General features: G+C 42.5%; 1 protein-coding gene across 4 annotated transcripts; it reads left to right on the top strand.

The window, feature by feature from the left end:
- The first annotated feature begins 1393 nt into the window (after positions 1–1393).
- On the top strand, positions 1394–14374 carry nab2 (NGFI-A binding protein 2 (EGR1 binding protein 2)). 4 transcript variants are annotated; one of them, XM_061220075.1, is made up of 8 exons: positions 1394–1563; positions 2864–2976; positions 5893–6765; positions 8956–9089; positions 11158–11209; positions 11793–11928; positions 12130–12315; positions 13462–14374. In XM_061220075.1, the coding sequence occupies exons 3-8, from the start codon at positions 5899–5901 to the stop codon at positions 13464–13466; spliced, it is 1380 nt and encodes a 459-aa protein (XP_061076059.1). In that variant the 5' UTR covers positions 1394–1563; positions 2864–2976; positions 5893–5898; the 3' UTR covers positions 13467–14374. The 4 variants fall into 4 exon arrangements, with proteins under 4 accessions (XP_061076059.1, XP_061076056.1, XP_061076058.1 ...); XM_061220072.1 differs by having other exon boundaries at positions 13492–14374; XM_061220074.1 differs by having other exon boundaries at positions 12133–12315; positions 13492–14374.
- The last annotated feature ends 7780 nt before the right edge of the window (positions 14375–22154 follow it).

Raw genomic sequence — 22154 nt, forward strand, 5'->3', positions numbered from 1 at the left:
TCTAGACGTCCAATTTGGAAGGACCCTCCACCCACTTACTTTGATGCCATGTCTGCTTGGGCAACAGAATGGGAATCCAAAGACATCCCAAACAAGCATCTAGTGTCAGACCCGACCCAACCAGTCCCTGGCACCAACCTCCCTAGGAGACAGTGGGCCACCTTAAACAGATTCAGGACTGGTCAGGGTCACCCATTCATACACACACTCACACACCAACGGCGATTGGCTGCCATGCAAGGCGCCGACCAGCTCGTCAGGAGCATTTGGGGGTTGGGTGTCTTGCTCAGGGACACTTCGACACAGCCCGGGCAGGGGATCGAACCGGCAACCCTCCAACTGCCAGATGACTGCTCTTACTGCCTGAGCCATGTTGCCCCACATCCATATTAGATGATCCGGGCAGGAATTACATCCATTTATGTGCATACCGTGCGCACCATAATTCATTGGACAGTGTTACATTTTTTGTTATTTTGATTCTGTACACTTAACATTTTGAGTTTGAAAGGATACAATGACAATGAGGTTGAAGTGCAGACTGTCAGCTTTAATTTGAGGCTATTAACCATTTAGAAATGACAGCACATTTTGTATATGGTCCCCCATTTTAAGGTACTACAAGTACACTTCCAGGGAGTCAAGACAGTGGACATTTGGGGGTTGATCTGCGGCACATTTTTCCATCAGTGATTTCGGGGAGATACAGCTGCCTTCTGGTCTTTGGACTTTAATTTAAGTTTTGTGGGACTGTTTTGGGAGACACACAGAACTGCTGCTCACTGGATGTTTTTTGTTTTTCACACCATTCACTGCAAACTGTAGAGACTGTTGTGCATGAAAATCCCAGGAGTTCAGCAGTGTCTGAGATACTCAATCTACCCTGCCTGGCACCAGTAATCTTTCCATGGTCAAAGTCACTTCGATCACATTTCTTCCTCATTCTGACATTTGGTCTGAAAAACAGTTGAACCTCTTGATCACGTCTACATGCCTTTATGCTTTTAGATGCTGCCACATGATTGGCTGATTAGATATTCGCATTAAAAAGCTGTACAGGTCTACCTAATAAAGTGATAACTGAGTGTAGATTAAATGTCATAATTCGTTTTACATTAACATTTTGTATAGGAAACCAGCAATGTCAGTGTTTATACTGCCTGTATTGCCATTTTATTTTACTTCCGGGGCTCAATAATTGGAAAATTATTGTAATTGATAAAATATTTGCATATGTGTCCTGTAGTATTTTGTATACAATCAAGCAAGTAGTAGGCTGTGGACTTGTTGGCCTGTCGTTTTGTTTTTTCAAGTATCAAACGTAAATCTGTCCTCAAAAGGAGACGCAGGCTGAAAGTTTCCGCATGCAGCAACACCCACGAGTGACCCGAATATGGTGGTGGGCGGGGCGAAGGAACAATGGTCAAACTGTGCTGGTGCCGCGCGACGGCATGGAACACGGATGGCTCAACTACACACCGCAGCCTTCACTGAGTCATCTGTGGACTTCACCGTGGAGAGTACCCCGTTAGAACAAAGCATCAATTGTGTTTCTACATCACAGTAAGGCTGTGGTGAATAATGTTGTATAGTAGCGTAGCCTACATTGTTTTATTTTGGCTAAACCCCCGAACCAATATTTTTCCAGCTATGTTTTGAATATGGCCATTACACATTTAAGGACACGCATTATGTTCAAATTAAGCATTGATATCACAAATAGGCTTACCCGCACTATTGGAATGTAGCCACATTCAATATCAGATTTCATAATTTAGCCAGTTATCAGCAACGTTAGACCAGCACGGAATACTGACGGACTATCATACTTAAAATGGTATATCTTAAAAATAGAATAGGGCTACGACGTATGTGTTAGTATTTAGCCTATTGATATTGTACATTTGGGAGTATACTGCGTCATCGGGGAATCCCCAAATTTATCCGCGTTACGCACAGAATCTATAAAAAAAAAGAATCCGACGGAAACAGCAGCCCACACTGCCGAGCGCTTTTTGTCTCCTTCGGCAACAGCACTCTACTGCCGTCTCTCTCTCTCTTGTTATCGTTTACCAGTGCTTGCAAAATAATGCACGCATAGCTTACATTAGCATATCGACTACACTGATAACCTATACCTATGATGCGAGATCTTTTCATATTTCTCACGTTTTCTTCGTTCACTCGCCAACGTGTCAATGGCGTACACTGCCTTATGTAACACACCCAACCTTTTGATTAAACTGGAGAATTGGTTCCACTGATTGCATACGCGCATTCTATTGCAAAAGTGAGATTATAAACTTAGTCTAAACGAAAGGGTTAATCATAGACACCCTTTATCGTAGCCCCCCTTCTTCGCACCCCACTTGGAAAGCCGCCTTCTTTTGCCGGGAGAGGAGGGCTCTGTTTCGGTCAGATGGCGTGCTGCAATCCGCCCCCGGGTCTCCCGCACCCACACATACAGCAAAAAAGGTTGTTATTAACAATGCGATTCGCCTAGGGAAGGCAGCAGCCAACGAAAAACGCAACAATTGGACAGATGGCTTTTTAAGAATCAGAAAACACTGCGTACAGGGAAAAAAGGAGAAAATAACGTATTGTAATAGTTTGTCGAAAGAACACTAATTCATCCGAGAACATTAGCCTCGTATTTCAAACTGTCGCAACAAAAGTTTTCCTAAGTTGTTTTTTCATTTCCCGGACGTTACTACACCTGTCCTGCGTCGCGGTGGAGCCTGTATAACGGACGCTAGTTGGATATTAACGGCCACAAAGAACTGAGATGATTTATCATTGAGTTCTGATATTTTCGTTATCTCTCAGTTGCTAATTATATTTTTTACCCGCCCGGTCTTCAAAGCCTACAAGGCACCAACGTGCACGCGTGTGGAAATTGAACACGGTTCCAAGAACTCCAACATACTTCAGCTCAATTGGGTATCTGCCACCACCAAGCTGTCGGACTCGGACGAGGTAAGCGTGGCACGTATTCGTGTGAGAATGATGTTGTACTGTACTGTACATGGTGTGCTCTTCACAATGACTGCTTGCGTTTGAAGGCAACAGGGCGCTACTTTCGCCGATGTGTTAGTGTCATTATTATCATCCTTCTTTATCTGGTAGACTGAATTAAGATAACTAGGCTACATGTTACTGAATTGGCATAGGCAACACACACCCCAGAGTAATAGTGGAGTGTCTTGTTGGCTGTGGCCCAACAGGGGATGCTCTTGATTAAACAAATGTTTCTCTCTGGCGTTTGAAAACTATTTCAATGTATAGCAATTAAAGGGGTGGTTTAATTTCAGTGTCTTGAATATGATCAAAAAAGTACTGTACGTTTTCAATTGGCAGACAGTTTTTACCTTGGCTTCAATGTGGGATGAAAAATAATAAAGAAATTGCGACAATGAAAAAAAAGTTTCTGATTATCAGCCGGCTTTACAGTCGTTTGTACAGGGGCATTCGGGGTATTTGTTCTAAAGCAAGAAAATTAATACTTAATTTAACCCCTACAATCCCTTATGTGCAGTCTCCTAGAAAAGTTCGATCTGATATTCTATTGTAACAACAAAAATAATTCAGTGCTAGCTTACATGTTTTTTTAAAAACCTTCATACATTTTAGAGGAGGAATAAACATTAAACTTCGTTGTAATGGTTTTAACATAGACTCTGGGACAGACAGAAGGACTTTGTTATTAGATATGAATGATCGTTCTGTTATTTTGGGCTTAAAAGCTCAGAAATATTACCGGGGGCTATTTGATATATTGCCTAAAACTAATGTATACATTATTCAAATAAACAGACTGTGTTTCCTTATTCATAGTCAGAAGCATACATATAAATGAATGGGAGATCCCTAACCCCTAGGCTTAGGTCATATTTGTTTGAGAATATTATGACAAGAAGGACAAATGATTTATGGACAAGCCAACATAACCTGTCCGTTAGATCCTGAAATAGTTTGGTTTCACAAGGGAATACTTAACTTGCAGCAAGTTGTTATCTCTGTGATAACGCTTGCAAATATTAAAAACATAGTTTTCTTTACAGTTTTGAGTTACTCTCTGTCCTGTCAGATTTTCAGTTTGCAAGGACCTGTAATTGCAAACTGAAAATATGTGTTTTCCTAGGTAACAAACACTCCTGCCTGGATAAGCATTTGAGTTAACATCAGAAAACGTAGTCCATGTATTGTAATCTCAGTGTATGCAGTGCTGAAAAGAACAATGATATCCGTTAGTTAAAAAAAACACAGGTACAGTGTTTGTGTTACTATGGTCAAAAAGCCTCTTACAATTAATATCTAAATGCACAGATAAATGATACAATGTTGAACATTACACTTTCTTCAATGTTTAAAGCAAGATAACTTTTTTCTTCTTTTTTACAGTTTCAAAGTTATGAAAAAAAAGAAAAAAGGCCCTGTCAGTTAGTACTTTTTTAACTCTTCATCAGGCAACTATAACAGCTTGTAAACACATCCTGTAGTCTTTCAATTCTCGCTTTTTTACTAATTCTTCCTGGCAAAACACCTCTAGCTCAAAAATATTCTTCGGCCTCCTTGCATGTACAGCATGTTTGAGATCATTCCACAGATTTTCAATAATATTCAAGTCTGGGGATTGTGTTGGCCATTCCTAAACCTTTATCTGTCTTTCCTGGAGGTACATTATGGTTGATTTCAAGGTATGGTTTGGTCATTGGATCTCTTCAACGTTAATGTCTGGACTGACCTTTGAACATTAGCTTCTAGAATTTCTTGATATTTGGTGGAATCCATTCTTCCTTCCACTCGCACAATATTTACTGTGCCCCCAGCTGTCACAGAACCCTAAAGCATAATGGATCCACCTCCTTACTTCACAGTTGGTAAGGTGTTCTTCTCTACAAAGGCTTCACCCTTTTTTCTCCAATCACACCTTCTTTGGTGGTGGCCAAAAAGTTCAATTTTGGTTTTGTCAGTCCAATGCACATTGTTCCAAAAAGCGTCAGGCTTCTCAGTGTTTTCTTTTGCATACTTCAGATGCTTAATTTTGTGTTGACGTCATTCTTTCTGGCAACTCTGCCATGTAGGTCTTTGTTGTTTAAAGTATGTTGTATTGTTGTCCTGTGAACAGCTAGACCTGTGTTTGCTACTCTTTTTTGCAGCTGTTTTGCAGTGTTGGTTCTTCTGAGCATTTCTAACCAGGTATTTCTTGGTCTTCCAAACCTTGCCCTTCATTTTCTAATAATGTGGAAGGTGGAAATGAACCATCTTGATTCTGAAATCCTTGGACAACTGTTTAGAGGAACCCATGGGTGTTAGCACCAGACAGAACAGCCACTGCATTTGGATACTTTAGAAGGGTTCCCAAACTTACACAGGGCCCTTTTCCTTTCTTATGATTTATAGATAGTAAAAAATTAAAATAAAAAGCAATCTGGCTTTAGAATTTGCAGAAAGGTCTTATGTTGAACGATGTACCATTTATAGTTCAGGTTTGCTTTCGATCACATACAGATTCATTGTAACAGACAGTTAAAATGTGTGCACTGTAGTAAACGCATGTCTTTCCCTCTCTCACTCCCATTCTTCCTGTCTCTCTATACTATACTGTCCAATAAAGCTGAAAAAGGCCGAAAAAAAAAGGGAAATTCTTCAATCGAATAGACCGATAACAGTGTCTAATGAGACCATTTAACATCAGGGGTCTTCCACGACTTTGAGTTACAATAGATCCCATGCCAATTCTGCATTTGCATACATCCCTGAAAAAGAAATTCAGTTATCTCTGCCTCTTCCATTTTTTGCAATAATTTCTTTTTCAAAGTTTTTATTATCCCTGTCATGTGACATGGATCCTCACCCACATTGGCACACCATCCCTCTGTCTGTTGCCAGGGAACGATGTCGCTGCCGCGGACGCTGGGGGAGCTGCAGCTGTACCGCGTGCTGCAGCGGGCCAACCTGCTGGCCTACTACGACACCTTCATCCAGCAGGGCGGCGACGATGTGCAGCAGCTGTGCGAGGCCGGTGAGGAGGAGTTCCTGGAGATCATGGCGCTGGTTGGCATGGCGACCAAACCGCTGCACGTGCGGCGGCTGCAGAAGGCCCTACGGGACTGGGCTGCCAGCCCCGCCCTCTTCAACCAACCGCTGGCCAACCTCCCGATGCACGGCGTTCCTCTGTTTAAGGTGGAGGCCCCTGGTGGGACAGCCAGCTCGGGGGCCAGGAAGTCCTTAAGCAACGGCCATGCGGGGTCCCCGGGCGAGCGGGAGGAGCGGGCGTCCCTGACCCCCCTGCGGAGCATCAGCCCCAAAAGCCCCTGCTCACAGACGTCGCCCCTGCCCCCCGACAGCCTGGACAGAGACAGGCTGTCCCCTGCAGAGCCTCACTGGCCCAAACCAGACCCGGACCCAGACGGCAGCATGGTGTCTGGCACTCACGAGGGGCGGTGCAGCCCTGCCCCCTCTAGCCCCCCCGCCGCCTCGTCATCACAGGCCTCAGCCTGGTCTGGGGGGCGGACGGACCCGGAGACGGCGCAGGTGGTGGGGGAGAGCGTGGAGAAGCTGCTCAGCACAGTGCCCAGGGGTGGCTCAGCAGAGGCCAAATCTCTGCTCAAGCTGAACAAGAAGCTGGCCAAGACCTTGGGACACATCTTTGACATGGATCCCCAGGACCCCTCCAAAGAGGAGGAGATCCGCAAGTACAGCCTCATTTATGGACGCTTTGACTCCAAGAGGAGAGAGGGCAAGCATCTCACGCACCATGAGGTGAGCTGGCACAGCACGGCCAAGTTTACTGAGCATTTGGGTGGTAAAATACAGGCAAAAATCTGTCTCACAGATCCGCACTTACTAAACTGATGAACCTGTACTTTGTGCTTTGGGGTCCAATCACAAACAATTTATTCGTAGAGTACAATAAATGAACAGGAGTTTGTTTTGGTGATATTGGTGCAAGAACAAATCGACACATGTATGGTGTGCATGCATGGTGCAGGGGCAAAAAGGAGGCAGTTCAGTACATACAACTGAGAATAGACTTGCATATCACTGTACATCTTGCTCAACGTTCTGCGATAAGGCGCAGAGAAGGTTGCAGTCATAGGTGAAATTGCGGTTGTGCGCTGAGGCCCTGAGATACAATGTGTGCGCAAGCAGTGCTATGGAAAATAAACAAGATGGACTTACCAATGGGGGTAATGTGAGGGGAGTGGGGTGTAGATCAAAAGTAGTGAGGGCAGCCGGATAGAGTCTTAGGAGGGCTGTTTAAGTTGGGTGATGACCCTTGGGAAGAAGGTTGAGGTGGTGAAAGTTTTGGGCTGATGCTCTGGCAACCTCTCCCAGAGGTAGGCTTTTTGAAAAGGCGGTAGTCCGGGTGAGCTAGTCGGTATGTCAGCAGTTCTTCTGACATACAGTGTTAGATTACCTTTTACACTCAGTGACCACTTTATTTGGTAGATTCACTCATATTCACTCATTAATTCAAATATCTAATCGGCCAATAATCTGGCAGCGACTCAATGCACAAAAAGCATGCAGACATGATCAAGAGCTTTGACCGTAGAATGATTATTGGTTCTAGACTGGGTCGTTTGAGTATCTCAGAAATGGCTGATCTCCTTAAATCATCCAGTGGGTGGCTGTTCTGTGGGTGAAAAGGCCTTGTTATTGAGAGAGGTCAGACGAGAATGGCCATACTGGTTCAAACTGGCTGGAAGGAAACAGTAACTCAACTAACCACATGTTACAACAGTGGTATGCAGAAGTGCATCTCTCATCACAGATACTACCTATAACATTCCAGAACACCGGCTCACCTGCTCACCAGCAATACATTTTGGATTATATATTTTAAATCTTTCAGTATTACTAAGACTGCATGTAACTGGTTTACCATCAGTATCCCTAATATAGAAGGATGTACCAGAAAATCTAAGAACATGTACAATGGTTTTATACTAGGGCTTAAGCAGTTTCACCCCCTGGAGGGCTAGTGTGAAGGTTTTTGTTTCCACCAGTTGTCTAGGTTTAATGAGCTAATTAGCTGTATACACCAGTGCCAGTTCACTCATAAATAGGACTACATTAAACCATTTCATGTGGGGACCAGATCTGGGTCAAATACGTAATTGTTTTGGAATTAGATACTTGTCTACGCCTTACTGAGCATGTCTGGTGTATTGGACTACTCTCAAAAATCACAAACCCTCTTAGTTGGTTCAATTGCATCAGGCAAGATCAATGAAGTATTCATTCATTCATTATCCTAACCCGCTTATCCTGAACAGGGTCGCAGGGGGGCTGGAGCCTATCCCAGCATACATTGGGCGAAAGGCAGGAATACACCCTGACAGGTCACCAGTCCATCACAGGGCACACACACCATTCACTCACACACTCATACACTCACACACTCACACACTCACACACTCATATCTACGGCCAATTTAGACTCTCCAATCAGCCTAACCCGCATGTCTTTGGACTGTGGGAGGAAACCGGAGTACCCGGAGGAAACCCACGCAAACACGGGGAGAACATGCAAACTCCGCACAGAGAGGCCCCGGCCGACGGGGATTCGAACCCAGGAACTCCTTGCTGTGAGGCGGCAGTGCTACCCACTGCACCATCCGTGCCGCCAAGATCAATGAAGTACAGAACAATATTTTAATCCAAAGCAATTCTGTATTTGACCCAGGTCTGATGGGGACACAAGAGCAATCTTGAGCTGTCGTTCAACACATTATAGGTAAAAAATCAGACCACACAGATTTAATAGCTAATAATTCAGAGCAGAAGTTCACATGATATCTAGGAACAGATACTACCATTCTTGCCTACCCCTCTTTTGTGTCCATACTGTATATCAGTAACCTGAATGTGATGCTTTTCTATACACACATGCTTACTTATTGATGTGGTATGTTTATTTATATGTATGTTCTTATATACTGAAAGATGATTATCAATGAAGCAGCTGCCCAGTTTTGCATCCACGACAACGCCCTGCTGTTGAGGCGGGTAGAGCTGTTCTCACTGGCCAGACAGGTGGCACGGGAGTGTGCCTACACCTCCACCCTCAAGAACAGCAGGTGAGAGCACGGTCATGTACTGTACATCAAAGACCCAGAGCTCAGTCAATATGTGCACTCTGCTCCTGTTAATGTCCTGCCTTTTTTAAAAGTAATATTGCGTGTAAAAAGTCAAGGTACTCATTAGTATGCACAGGCTTATTGCCATTGGTATAGAGGAAAGTGAATCTAAAGCTCAATCTGAAATATTATATATATAAATATATATAAGAGCTTAATGGCATATTTACCTTTCCCACTATGAAGCTCTACATATTTTAGCTTTATGTTTAGATTCAGTTTCCTCTAATGGAGCACATACAGTGCATCCGGAAAGTATTCACAGCGCTTCACTTTTCCCACATTTTATGTTACAGCCTTATTCCAAAATGGAATAAATTCATTTTTTTCCTCAAAATTCTACACACAACACCCCATAATGACAACATGAAAGAAGTTTTTGCAAATTTATTAAAAATAGAAAACTAAGAAATCACATGTACATAAGTATTCACGGCCTTTGCTCAATACTTTGTTGATGCACCTTTGGCAGCAATTACAGCCTCAAGTCTTTTTGAATATGATGCCACAAGCTTGGCACACCTATCTTTGGGCAGTTTCGCCCATTCCTCTTTGCAGCACCTCTCAAGCTCCATCAGGTTGGATGGGGAGCATTGGTGCACAGCCATTTTCAGATCTCTCCAGAGATGTTCAATCGGGTTAAAGTCTGGGCTCTGGCTGGGCCACTCAAGGACATTCACAGAGTTGTCCTGAAGCCACTCCTTTGATATCTTGGCTGTGTGCTTAGGCTCGTTGTCCTGCTGAAAGATGAACCGTCGCCCCAGTCTGAGGTCAAGAGCGCTCTGGAGCAGGTTTTCATCCAGGATGTCTCTGTACATTGCTGCATTCATCTTTCCCTCAACCGTGACTAGTCTCCCAGTTCCTGCCACTGAAAAACATCCCCATAGCATGATGCTGCCACCACCATGCTTCATTGTAGGGATGGTATTGGCCAGGGGATGAGCGGTGCCTGGTTTCCTCCAAACATGACGCCTGGCATTCACGCCAAAGAGTTCAATCTTTGTCTCATCAGACCAGAGAATTTTGTTTCTCATGGTCAGAGTCCTTCAGGTGCCTTTTGGCAAACTCCAGGCGGGCTGCCATGTGCCTTTTACTAAGGTGTGGCTTCCGTCTGGCCACTCTACCATACAGGCCTGATTGGTGGATTGCTGCAGAGATGGTTGTCCTTCGGGAAGGTTCTCCTCTCTCCACAGAGGAACGCTGGAGCTCTGACAGAGTGACCATCGGGTTCTTGGTCACCTCCCTGACTAAGGCCCTTCTCCCCCAATTGCTCAGTTTATATGGGCGGCCAGCTCTAGGAAGAGTCCTGGTGGTTCCAAACTTCTTCCATTTACGGATGATGGAGGCCACTGTGCTCATTGGGACCTTCAAAGCAGCAGAAATTTTTCTGTACCCTTCCCCAGATTTGTGCCTCGAGACAATCCTGTCTCGGAGGTCTACAGACAATTCCTTTGACTTCATGCTTGGTTTGTGCTCCGACATCCGGACTGTCAACTGTGGGACCTTATATAGACAGGTGTGTGCCTTTCCAAATCATGTCCAATCAACTGAATTTACCACAGGTGGACTCCAATTAAGCTGTAGAAACATCTCAAGGTGGATCAGTGGAAACAGGATGTACCTGAGCTCAATTTTGAGCTTCATGGCAAAGGCTGTGAATACTTATGTACATGTGATTTCTTAGTTTTTTATTTTTAATAAATGTGCAAAAATGTCAAAAAAACATATTTCATGTTGTCATTATGGGGTGTTGTGTGTAGAATTTTGAGGAAAAAAATGAATTTATTCCATTATTCCAAAATGTGGGAAAAGTGAAGCACTGTGAATACTTTCCGGATGCACTGTATGATCTCTGCTTGACTTTGTTAAAGTTAAATTAAGGCTATGTAATTGTCATATTGATAACTTTTACTTCACACCCAAAAAAGCTGTCGCCCATGATGTTTGGAGCATACTGCGCTTGGGTTTTGGGGCACTTAATTGACTTAATCTTGTTCTTCCCCAACAGGCCAAATGCGGACGATAGCCCCCTGCCACCACAGAAGAAGATCAAACAGGAGGTGAGCACAGCCCTGCTGAAAAAGCAGCTCAAGCTAGGCTTTGAAACAGCTGGTTGCTCGTTGACCCGTTCAGACCTGCTCCCAGTTCGACATGGTTTGCCCAGCCCAAGCTATGTTTTGAAACAGACAAGCTAGCTGGTTGACCAGCTAGACCAGCTTATGACCAGCTCATTTTCAAGCTGATCAAGCTAGCATGGCTGGATTTTACAGCAGGGAAGCTTTCAAATGACAACATTCAAAAACACTGGTAAGCAGACCGGCCAATGTGATGTAAGAATGACCAAGCAAAGCTCTAGTGTATCTGGAACTAAATCTACACACAGGAGACATTCAGAATTAAAAAGGTGACGTGTCACGACTGAGGGAGGGATTCGATTGGATAGTACAAGTCAGCAAATAGATCTGACATAAGTGGGAGAACAGATAATTGATGTGAAATGCAGAGATAATGAGAATGACTGTGGACGTACCTCTTATCTCTAGCATATTTTTGTGCGTCTCGGGTGTGTTGTGGGTGTTGCCATTGTGGAACTAAGCACATATGGTATGTGTGTGGGAGAGTGACGTGGGTTCCCTATCACAGGAAACCATGTCAGAGTGCGTTTCCTCATACTCTGAGGGGTCAGTGACGGGGTCAGAAAGCGGCCACCAGGGGGCACTGAGGTCAGGGGTAGACGAGGAGAGTCTGTCAGGGGAGAGCCAGGATGGAATGACACCAGGTAAGAAAATGTGTATGCCTTTCTAAAGACACTTTCGTTTTTGAAATCAGAGGGCAGTTTAACTGTTAAACACTGCATAATGGTACAAATTTGGTTTGATTGATTTGTAAAATGAAATGTAACATGGCAGGTATTTTTACATTTAAAAAAAATAAAATAGGATTCTTAGATGCTAAAGACTGTTTTGATCGATTGCCTCAGCAGATGCGGTGTCACAGCCCAGCCAATCGCCATCACTGTGTCCCGCCCCCAACGCCTCTGCCCCGCCCACCTGGAATCGGCACCTCATGCAACAGACGCTCGTGGATGAGGGGCTACGATTGGCCAAGCTGGTGTCACATGACCAAGCAGGAACCATCAGCCCAGGGGCAGGTATCCAAACTACGGGTGAGACGGCCTGCTTAAATGTACAAAACAGACTGAGCAGTATCAATACCCTCACAACACCAGGGCCTGTATTAAAAATGCTGATCTAGGATCAGTTTTTCCTGACCGATATTAGAATCTTAAGAACTCAAATGCACTGATCCTAGACCAGCAGTGGAACTTTGTGTATATACATCCTGGGGTGATCAGGACTAAATTAAAAGCTTCCTAGGGGAAAATGATTCTCCCAATATAGCACAGCAGCAGGGTTTAATATACAGTGCTCATTTATAATATACAGCATGATTGGAGATACTTAATCTGATACACTGGTAGACCTCAGACAGAGTATAAAAATAAAGTGCATCATGGTGCCCTTAGCCACTTTACTGTAAGTAGAGAAACCTTCAATATGATGTGTGACGGCTGTTTTTAACAGGTGAGTGGTTCCACCTTGCAAGATTTCCTTCCTTGTCGCTGGTGTGAGATAATTCAGGGCTTTCGTTGTTGGGGGGAGATGAGCGAGAGAGAGAGAGAGGTAGAGAGAAAGAGAAAGAGAGAAATGAGATGTGGAATTGGAAACCCCACCTTTACGTCAGAATCCGAGTGTGTATAAATGCCCTGTGTGATGTGTGGGTGTTTGGATGGGGAGGAGAGAGGGAGGAGGAGCTCAGAGTGGGAGGCAGCGTATGGGCTGGGAATTGACTCAACACAGCTCAGTAAAATTAAAAACAGTGGGCAGGAAGCTGGCACCAAAGCTCATTTTTTTCCCCTTCCTTCCTTTTTTTCATTTCCGTTCACTTTTTCTCAAAAGAGAAAGGCAGAACAGTTTATGATTATTGTAGTATGGTACAAAAGTTTAATTGTACATAAAATAGCTGTGTGTATCTTTTTCTGGAATTAAAAAAACAATACATTTTTGGTAAAAAAATGTCATCTGTGTAGAACACACATTTATCAAAAAATATTCTTATGTTTTATTTGTGTTATTTATGTATGATAATATCATTATAAATATTTAAAAAAATGGTGTCACAGGTCCAATGAACATGGCTGTTGAAGCAAACATGAGTCAAACATTTTTAATCATATTTTGGTATATTTTGGGTTGTGATTTGCTGCACCGTGCTGTAGACTTATGCTGTGACCACTGCCGCCCTGTTGTAGTCTAAGAGATGGCATCTTCTCATCACTCAGAGCCAGAAAACTAAGCTGCTGAAAGCAGAGACCCCATCGCCATCTTCTCCAACCCGAAAGAGGATTCCTACCGCGGTGGAAAATGGGAAACCATGCACCAGTTCTGACCTTTGAACTCGCCGCAAATTTACTGCCCCCTTCCACCCATATGCTTCCATACCCCTCACCTCTGTGGACGCTCATCCAGCAATAAACTCCATTTTCACAGCAGCATTTGCATTGTACATACCAACCTGCACCCAAATGAGACACTAGTAATGGCACTGCTCAAAGTTTCCTTAGTTGATTTTTGGATGTGGCTAAGCAGCCAAGCAGCCCTAGAAATGCTAGTGTCCCTCCTTCACTCTCTTGTTCTCACTTGCATAATCGTGTACTCATGCACTCAGTTGCTCACTCGTGGACTCCCTGTTTTGTTAACTTGCGAGGAGCTACCCAAAATTAATTGTTGTACTTTTTGTCAATAGATGGCAAAAGGGCATAAACTAAAGCAAAATTCTGTGGGCCCAGTCCCTAAGCAGTGAGCAGTAATCTGGTGCTATTTATTCGCTCCTGTACTCTGTGTAGAAGCAGTTCCACTTTGTGGGGAGGCAGTCCTTACTGAGAAACATAATTATGGAGATTTGGGACTGGAATGGGTCCATAATGTAGATCAAAATACTAATCAGGTTTTATAAACAGACTGACATTTAATCTCCTCCTTTCTTTTGACCTTTAGTGTACTGTTACCATGCTACTTGTGCCAGTGAAAATGTTGTACATTGTGTCAGACTTGTAATTTAATTGTTAACTCCTGGCTCAGTTCAGACAGTCTATTTTATTATGGTGCACAGTATATTTTATGTGGTTAGTTAAAAATAAAAAATATGAATGACCTAATTGTTTACATTTTTGTTTCTGTCTTTTTCTTGTATATACTGTATGATCAAACAAACTAAATCAAAGGAAATACAGTATAAAATAAAGCTTTTAGGTGCAAAAAGACCGAATAATAACTAATTTAATGATATGAATGAAAAATGTTAGGCATATAATTACTCATTAATGACAAATACAAAAAGTTATGTGGTATATGGCAAAGTATGCATGACAGTGAAGATCTTGACATGGTGGCTGGTGCCTGTGTCCTTATTTATTGTTATTTCTAAAGCCTGATGTTCTGCACGGAGGCGGGCAGTGTGCTAGCACAGCACCTACCCTGAGGAGAAGCGTTTTATGTTCCCCGGCTGTGCACCTTTAATCCCTGTGCAGGCGCTGCACGCGAGGCAGGTGAGTCATCGGGGCTTCCGCTGTCCTTTGCCTAATGCACAGGCAGCTGGCAGGCTGCACAGAAAAAGGGCTTGTCTCGGACCACATGCTCCTAACTCAATTCCAGGATGAGCTGAGTTTCACTCACATGAGCTTGGGTGTGCAGTCACAAGTTAGGCAATCCTACCAGCCTTACTGAAAGTAGATTCACTGATTCCAAACTCACCGCTAATAAATTTACCAATAAAATGTACTAATAATTGTAGCCGTGGGCATGCAAAGGTCGGTTACAGAATGAAACCAGTATACTTAAAGTTAACTGTTTGGTCTCATCATTTTTGTATACGCATTAAAACTATATTTTATGATGAATATACTGTAATCACTTTGCTCTATGGAATGGCAACATTTAGTCTGACACAAGGGCACAATCTACTTCTGTTAAAATGCTTATTTCAATTAATAAGCTTATGGAAGCATTCCACACCCTTCAACAATCAATCAGAGATGGGGACTCGAGTCGAACTTGAGTCGCACATACACGGACTCTAGACTCGACTCAGGCTTGCCCAAAAATGACTTGAGACTCGACTCGACTCATCAATAAGGACTCATGAACAAACTCTGCCAAATGGCATCATGAAAAATACAGCAACACCCTACACTGTATTTCTTGCAGCATAGCTCGCTGAGATTAGCTACTGTTCCTCATGTTGTGGCCTTTGAGTTTAAATAAAGGCTCATCCAGCCAAACAAAATGATTGCAAAATGCGGGAGCAACCACATCAAATTTAAACAGACATTTGAAAACTCATACGGAAAGGTAAGTCAGTTTTCTAGCACAAGAGCTGCTCCCACCGCTTTTCAGTGTTGCATTAACATAATTATAATGTTCGTGTCACCGTTCAATCAGCATAACAGAAGCGCATATGTTCTTATTTTGTTGACTGCCAAGTTGTAGCGACGTTGGATTGCACTTCAAATGCTTGATCTTGAAAAGCTATGCAAGCTAGAGAACCACGAGCATAAGGTCCAGTGGCTTGAAAAGCCCGATGCATTTTCATTGTCAATGAAGTTCACACAAGCAGCTGCGTTTTCAAAATCCCATCTAATGGTCTGGAGCCTGATCAAGGGTTGCACAATTTTAAAAACCTGTCATGTTCCTGTGTTCTGTCCTCTGTTAGTTTATCTTTGTTTATTATTGTTATTCTAGTTATTTATTATTTTTCATATTCATGTCTGATGTTCTGTTTATAGTCATTAGTCTTTGCACTCGTCTTCCCCTGTGATGTCTGAGTCTGAATGTTTACTAGCCCAGTCACTCCCTTGTCTGCGTGCCCCACTATTCGGGTGTTTACGGTAGTTCCGGGGTTCAACCTTCCTTCCCATCTTGCATTCCTTACTTCCTGCTTTCTCTCCATTTCATGTTTGTATATAGCACTAATATACTAATCCCAACTAACATAGAATTTGTACAGTACTAATTATACTAACACACTAATATGTTTGTCAAACTAACAAACTAACATTCACTAGTTTTGGGTATTTGTAATTGAAATCACTTAACTAACTTACTAACGCATCTCCAGTTTCTATTCTGTTCCGTAACTCCGCCTCCCTATTCTATCACTGATTACTTGCTTAGTTTCAGCGAAGTATTCGCACCTGTCTCTCATTATCTCTGCATCTCCTGATTCTCTTCAATTGTCTACTCTCTAGTCTGGAGCCGTTTGTATTACACGTGTGTCTTTGTGAATCCAGTCCGCGTTTTTGTCCTATTACCCTTTAATGTGTCTCACCTGATGTTTATTTGTTAGACCGCCCTCACTCCCATGCCCCGCCTAGTTTGTCTCATTCCCCTATGTATTTATACCTGTCCTTCTCAGTTGCACGCTGCTAGTTAGTCTTGTCCGGTCTTTTGAGTCCCGAGCCCTTTATTCCTTCCCCCGGTTCTAGCCTCCTTGTTCCCCAGTCCTTGCCCTTGTTCCAGAGTCCTTGCCCTTGGTTTTTTTATTTTTTTTTCAGTATTTCAGTATTTTACCCCTGCCTGCTTCCCTGGACTCTTCTTTGCTTGTTGGATATTTGTACCTCTGCCTTTTTGGATTTTTGACCCTGGCCTGTTTTTTTGACTCTGCTCTGTCTGCCCCTTTTGATATTAAACCTGCCATTTTTCTGCACCACTGTCTGCTTTTGGTTCCTCTGTTCCCCCCGGCATAACAAAACCTTTCAATATGGTCTTTAAGATCGATATGCAAGCAGGACAGCGAGTGATTTTGAATGTCTTGTTACGTGACCTCTCTGGTCGCTCCTACCAGGTGACTTGGAGGGGCTCAGTCTCTGACCCTCACCCCCTACAAACTGGAGTCCTGCAGGGCTCAGTTCTTGGGCGTCTCCTCTTCTCGCTATACACTATGTCTCTTGGTTCTTTTATCTCTTCCCATGGCTTTTCCTATCATTCTTACGCTGATGACACCCAAATCTTTATTTCCTTCCCCCCCGACACCCAAGTCACCACACAGATCTCTGCCTGCTTGGCTGATATCTCTGCGTGGATGACTTCCCACCACCTGAAGCTCAACCTTGCCAAAACTGAGCTTCTCTACATCCCTGCTAAGTCCTCTCCGTCAATCGACCTCTCACTGACCTCTCACTCACCTCCTCCCGTACGGCAAATAATCTTGGGGTGACTCTTGATAACTGCCTCACCCTGGCTCCACAAGTATCCTCCACTGCCAGAACCTGCAGGTTCTTTCTGTATAATATACGCCGTATCCGTCATCTCCTGACGGAGAAAGCCACCCAGCTCCTAGTCCAGGCGCTCGTCATTTCCCACCTGGATTACTGCAACTCCCTCCTAGCCGGTCTCCTAGCGTGTGCCATCAAGCCCCTCCAGCTGGTCCAGAATGCTGCAGCCCGGCTGATCACCAGGCAGCCCGGCTGATCACCAGTCAGCCCAGGTCGGCTCATGTCACCCCGCTTCTCATTGGCCTCCACTGGCTTCCTATTGCCGCACGCATCCGATTCAAGGCCCTAGTGTTGGCATTTCAGGCTGCTAAGGGGACTGCCCCACCTTACATACAATCCTTGATTACTCCCTACTCCCCAGCTAGACCGGTCTGCCAGCTCTGGTCGCCTTATGGTTCCCTTTCTACGTGCACCTGGCGTTCGAGCTGCACGTTCACACCTGTTTTCCGTTCTGGTTCCTCAGTGGTGGAATGACTTGCCTACCACTGTCAGGACAGCAGAATCCCTCCCCCTATTTTGACTCAGACTCAAAACACCTTTTCAAACTCCTTTAGTCCTCCCTCCTGATTTCCCCTGCCCCCCCCTTTCTGATATCCCTCTCCTCCTTGTCTACCCAAAAAAAAAAAAAAAGGCACTTATAATGACAACTATATGTTTAGAACAGCATTCCATGTGTATTTTCCTAGTTATGGATGTGATGCTTTGACTTGTGGTAGAACCTATGCACCTGTAAATCGCTTTGGATTAAAAGCGTCTGCCAAATGACAAAAATGTAAATGTAAATGTGACGTTATGTACTAGTTGCGTGGACATTGTTTGGTATTCCATTGTCATACAAATATGAACTGTATTTTCGAGAGAGCTTGAGTTTGGCATGTAGGCTACTGTAGTTGCATGCGGTTTTGAAAAGATTTACATTTATTTTACTATGCAGTAGTGCAATGGCATTCCTTAGGATTCAAGGTTTTCGTATTGCATACTGTAGATGTACTCCCAAAAGTTACCATAGCTCCCGATTTCTTGCATATACAATATCTAGCCTCATATAATTATGTCATAATTATAAAATACTGTGGGTTTGTTTCACAGTTTTTTTTTTGTTTTTTGTTTTGTTCTTTACAAATATACAAACTATACATTTCTACAGTCCAATGTGAAAATCATTGACAGAAAATAGTGCATGGACTTTAATGCCACTGGTTGTTAGTGTTTTTTAGATAATTGCTCTATGACAAAATTCTAGTGCTGGTGCTTTTCCTTTGAGACATGTTCGCAGTGGTTTGGTAGGTTTGATTCATTTTGTGAATTAAATAAACTGACAAGCTGCATGTTGCTGCAGAGAGCTGTATGAAGAGTTTTGAAAAGTGCATTTTTAGCAATTGTAAAAGACTGTAATCATAGCAACAAAATTATAGGTACAAAGTGGGAAAAAATCCTGAACTGCAGTGAAAGACACTGTCCTCTACTAGGACAACGCCCCATTGACCACATCCACCTCCTCTTCCTCCTCTTCTCACTGCTTGATCTCTATTCTGACATCTAGTTAGATGCATTGTAATGGATGAAAAGACAGTATTTTCAAATGTAATGTGTGTATTTCACTTTGAAATGCTAATACTTTGAAAGTTAAGTTGAGTCATTGTGAACAAGTGAATTGGTTGAGTGATCAAATTATTTTTGGTTTATGTATATAGTATCCAAGCAATTTTAAAAACTGATTATCTGTTTTGAGTTTTGTGCCTACAGTTTTGACAAATTACCTCAAGGTTCTGAAATTAGTGTCAAAGTGATTGTAAAAAACTGTAATAAACCAATACTGCAATGTGATTCAAATTTCAACACTTTGTAACTTCATCTACAAATAAAATAATAATTATAATTACTGAGTCGCAGATGCAGATTAAGCCTAGTCCTAGACTAAATTTAATTGGAGATTATCCAAAGATGTATTTAGTCCAGGATTAAGATTAATTTGTGTTCATGTAACTGGCCCCTATTTTGTTATTGACTATAATCTTATATTACAGCGCATGGTATTGCTTACATTATGTCACATGAGTCACACAGAGTTCTTAAAAATAGAATGGATATTTATCTTATTTATTGATATATCAATTACCTACCACACCAGACCTGAGGTTTTGGCAGGCCTTTCTCCAGCCATCTTGAGAAAGGCTTTGCCAAAACATTGGCTCAGGCTTGGTAGTTCTTTGATACATGGATAAATAAATGAAATAACCACTACCCGTGACAATACTGCTTCTTCAGTTGCCACACACCTGATGTCATATACAAAATATGTCTTCTACACTTCAGGTTTCTATATCTTCAATTAGCATAGGAATCGTGATGAATTTCTATAGCCATACTGTTTTTAGGCTGCACCTTACTGTAGACTTGAGACTTGACTCGGATTCTAGCTCAGAGACTTGAGACTTGACTTGGACTCTAGCTCAGAGACTTGAGACTTGACTCGGACTTGCAATTGATGACTTGTGAGCATCTCTGCAATCAATTATAGCAATTCCCTTATTTGGTATTTGTGGTGTGAAATAAAACAGCACAAATGTAAGTGCACATACTGAAAACACATTGCCAAGGCTCTGATCTTCCTGAACTTGTAATAAATTACTCCTTTTTTGAACTTTAAATTTTAACGCCTGCTCACGCTGCAGTAGGAGTGTGTGAGGGCGGATATTTGAGAAATATGAAGCAGACAGCCTGGGTAATTGGTGATTTAAATGTCAGTGGGTTGGACTTTCTGCTAGTGGGTGTGTTATGAGTATTACGATAAATCTCCAAAACTCTGGTGTGAAAATGCTTACGCCCACACTTATTCCCACGACATTTGAAATGATATTTAAACATTAATATACTTATACATTCTTCCTGCTCCTTCAAGCAGGCAGAAAAGGGGAGCATCTTAAAAGTGTTTGGAATTTTACGGCGCCATGAAAAAATATTTGTCCCTTTCCAGATTACTGCATATGTGTCACACTGAGTGAACACAAAAACACATTTATTTTAATTATTATTTCATTTATTTAATGGGAAAAGTTATCCAAAGCCCATATCATCCATGTGAAAAAGGAATAGCCTGAAACATAATAGCTGGTTGCACCACCTTATTGAAATTATTACAATGCACCAAAAGCTTCCCATAATTTGATATTCCTATTTTATTTTGCTGTGGAGGAATTTTATCCCACTCTTCCTTGCAGAACTGCTTTAATTCAAACAAATTGTTGGGTTTTCGAGCATTAATTGCTCATTTCAGGTCTTACCATAGCATCTCTTTTGGGTTCAAATAAAGAATTTGACGAGGCCAATCCAAAGCCTTTTCTAAGGCTCTGGTACTCCATAGTTATCTCCAAATGGAGAGCACTTGGAACAGTGGTGAATCTTTCCAAGAGTGGCCTGGCTACCAAAATATCTCCAAGGGTACAGGGAGTTCTCAGAAGAAGATCAAAATAACTGCAGGCCTCTCTATTCTCAGCTAAGGTGAGTGTTTATGACTCCATAATATGAAAGAGAAAATGGGAATCATGGAAGAGACACCTGAATGACCCCCAAGCCTTTTTGGATAATGTTCTATGGACAGATGAGTGAAAAGTGGATCTGTACGGATGGCACGGGCCCATTATGGATGGCATAAAGCAAATACAGAATTTCATAGTGAGAACAATCAAAAATGGATGACTTGCCTTTATTTAAGGAACCATTAATTCTGCACTGTACCAGAAATTCTTAAGGAGAATGTCTGGTCTTCTGTCCGTGAGCTGAAGCTGAAGCATGATTGAGTTATACAGCAAGGCAATGATCCAAAAGTAAAACGTTTTGAGGCCTAGTCCACATCTTGACTTTGGTAATAGGGGCTAGTAAGGGCTAATGACGAAGAAAGAATTAAATCTTGTAACATTTTTGAAGGGTGAACACTAGTGCCCTTCAAAATTTTTATGGCAGCAATAATACAGCTGTTATAGGGCCCAATAGCACACCCACTTTATTTTCAAGGGGAGAGAGATACATTTTTCCACACTAGGCCTCAAAGAAACAGGCTTGATTAATTGGCACATCAGTCATTAAATTGCCATAGGCAGGAAAAATAAAAACACACACATTTAGAAAATGCAGATGTAGGCCCAAAACATATCAACATAATGTCTTCCTGTAATAAATCTTGACACAATGGGGGAAGCCTGTTGGACTTCCTTCCTCTTTCTCCAGAACTATGTTCAAGGGCAGGGTGGGAGTGTGTTATGATAAGAATGTAGAATGAGAGATTCAGTTTCTCAGGAAAGTTATTAATCATTCATTTTTTCTCTCTTTCACCACCACTGAAAATATTTAACCAGCAACTCAGACAACAGTTCACCCTTCTATAATTCTATTATTATCATTATTATAACCCCTAACTGAACAGTGAGATTAACTTGAGTCAACTGCCCTCCTACTAAGCCATACAGCCTTCTGGAACTGCTACTATTGCTTTCTGGAAAATAGATGTGAAAATAAAAGGTCCATCATGGCTATTCCTATTTGGGATGGTTAGACATTTTAATGGCCAGGAGGTGATTTAATCAATTCAAATGTAGCTTATTTCAAAATGAATTATTTGCCATTTAGCACAATAGAATGAACACATTAGTCAATTCTTCAGATTTAAAATCCTG

Source organism: Conger conger, chromosome 14, assembly GCF_963514075.1.
Source record: "Conger conger chromosome 14, fConCon1.1, whole genome shotgun sequence".
Lineage (NCBI taxonomy): Eukaryota > Metazoa > Chordata > Actinopteri > Anguilliformes > Congridae > Conger > Conger conger.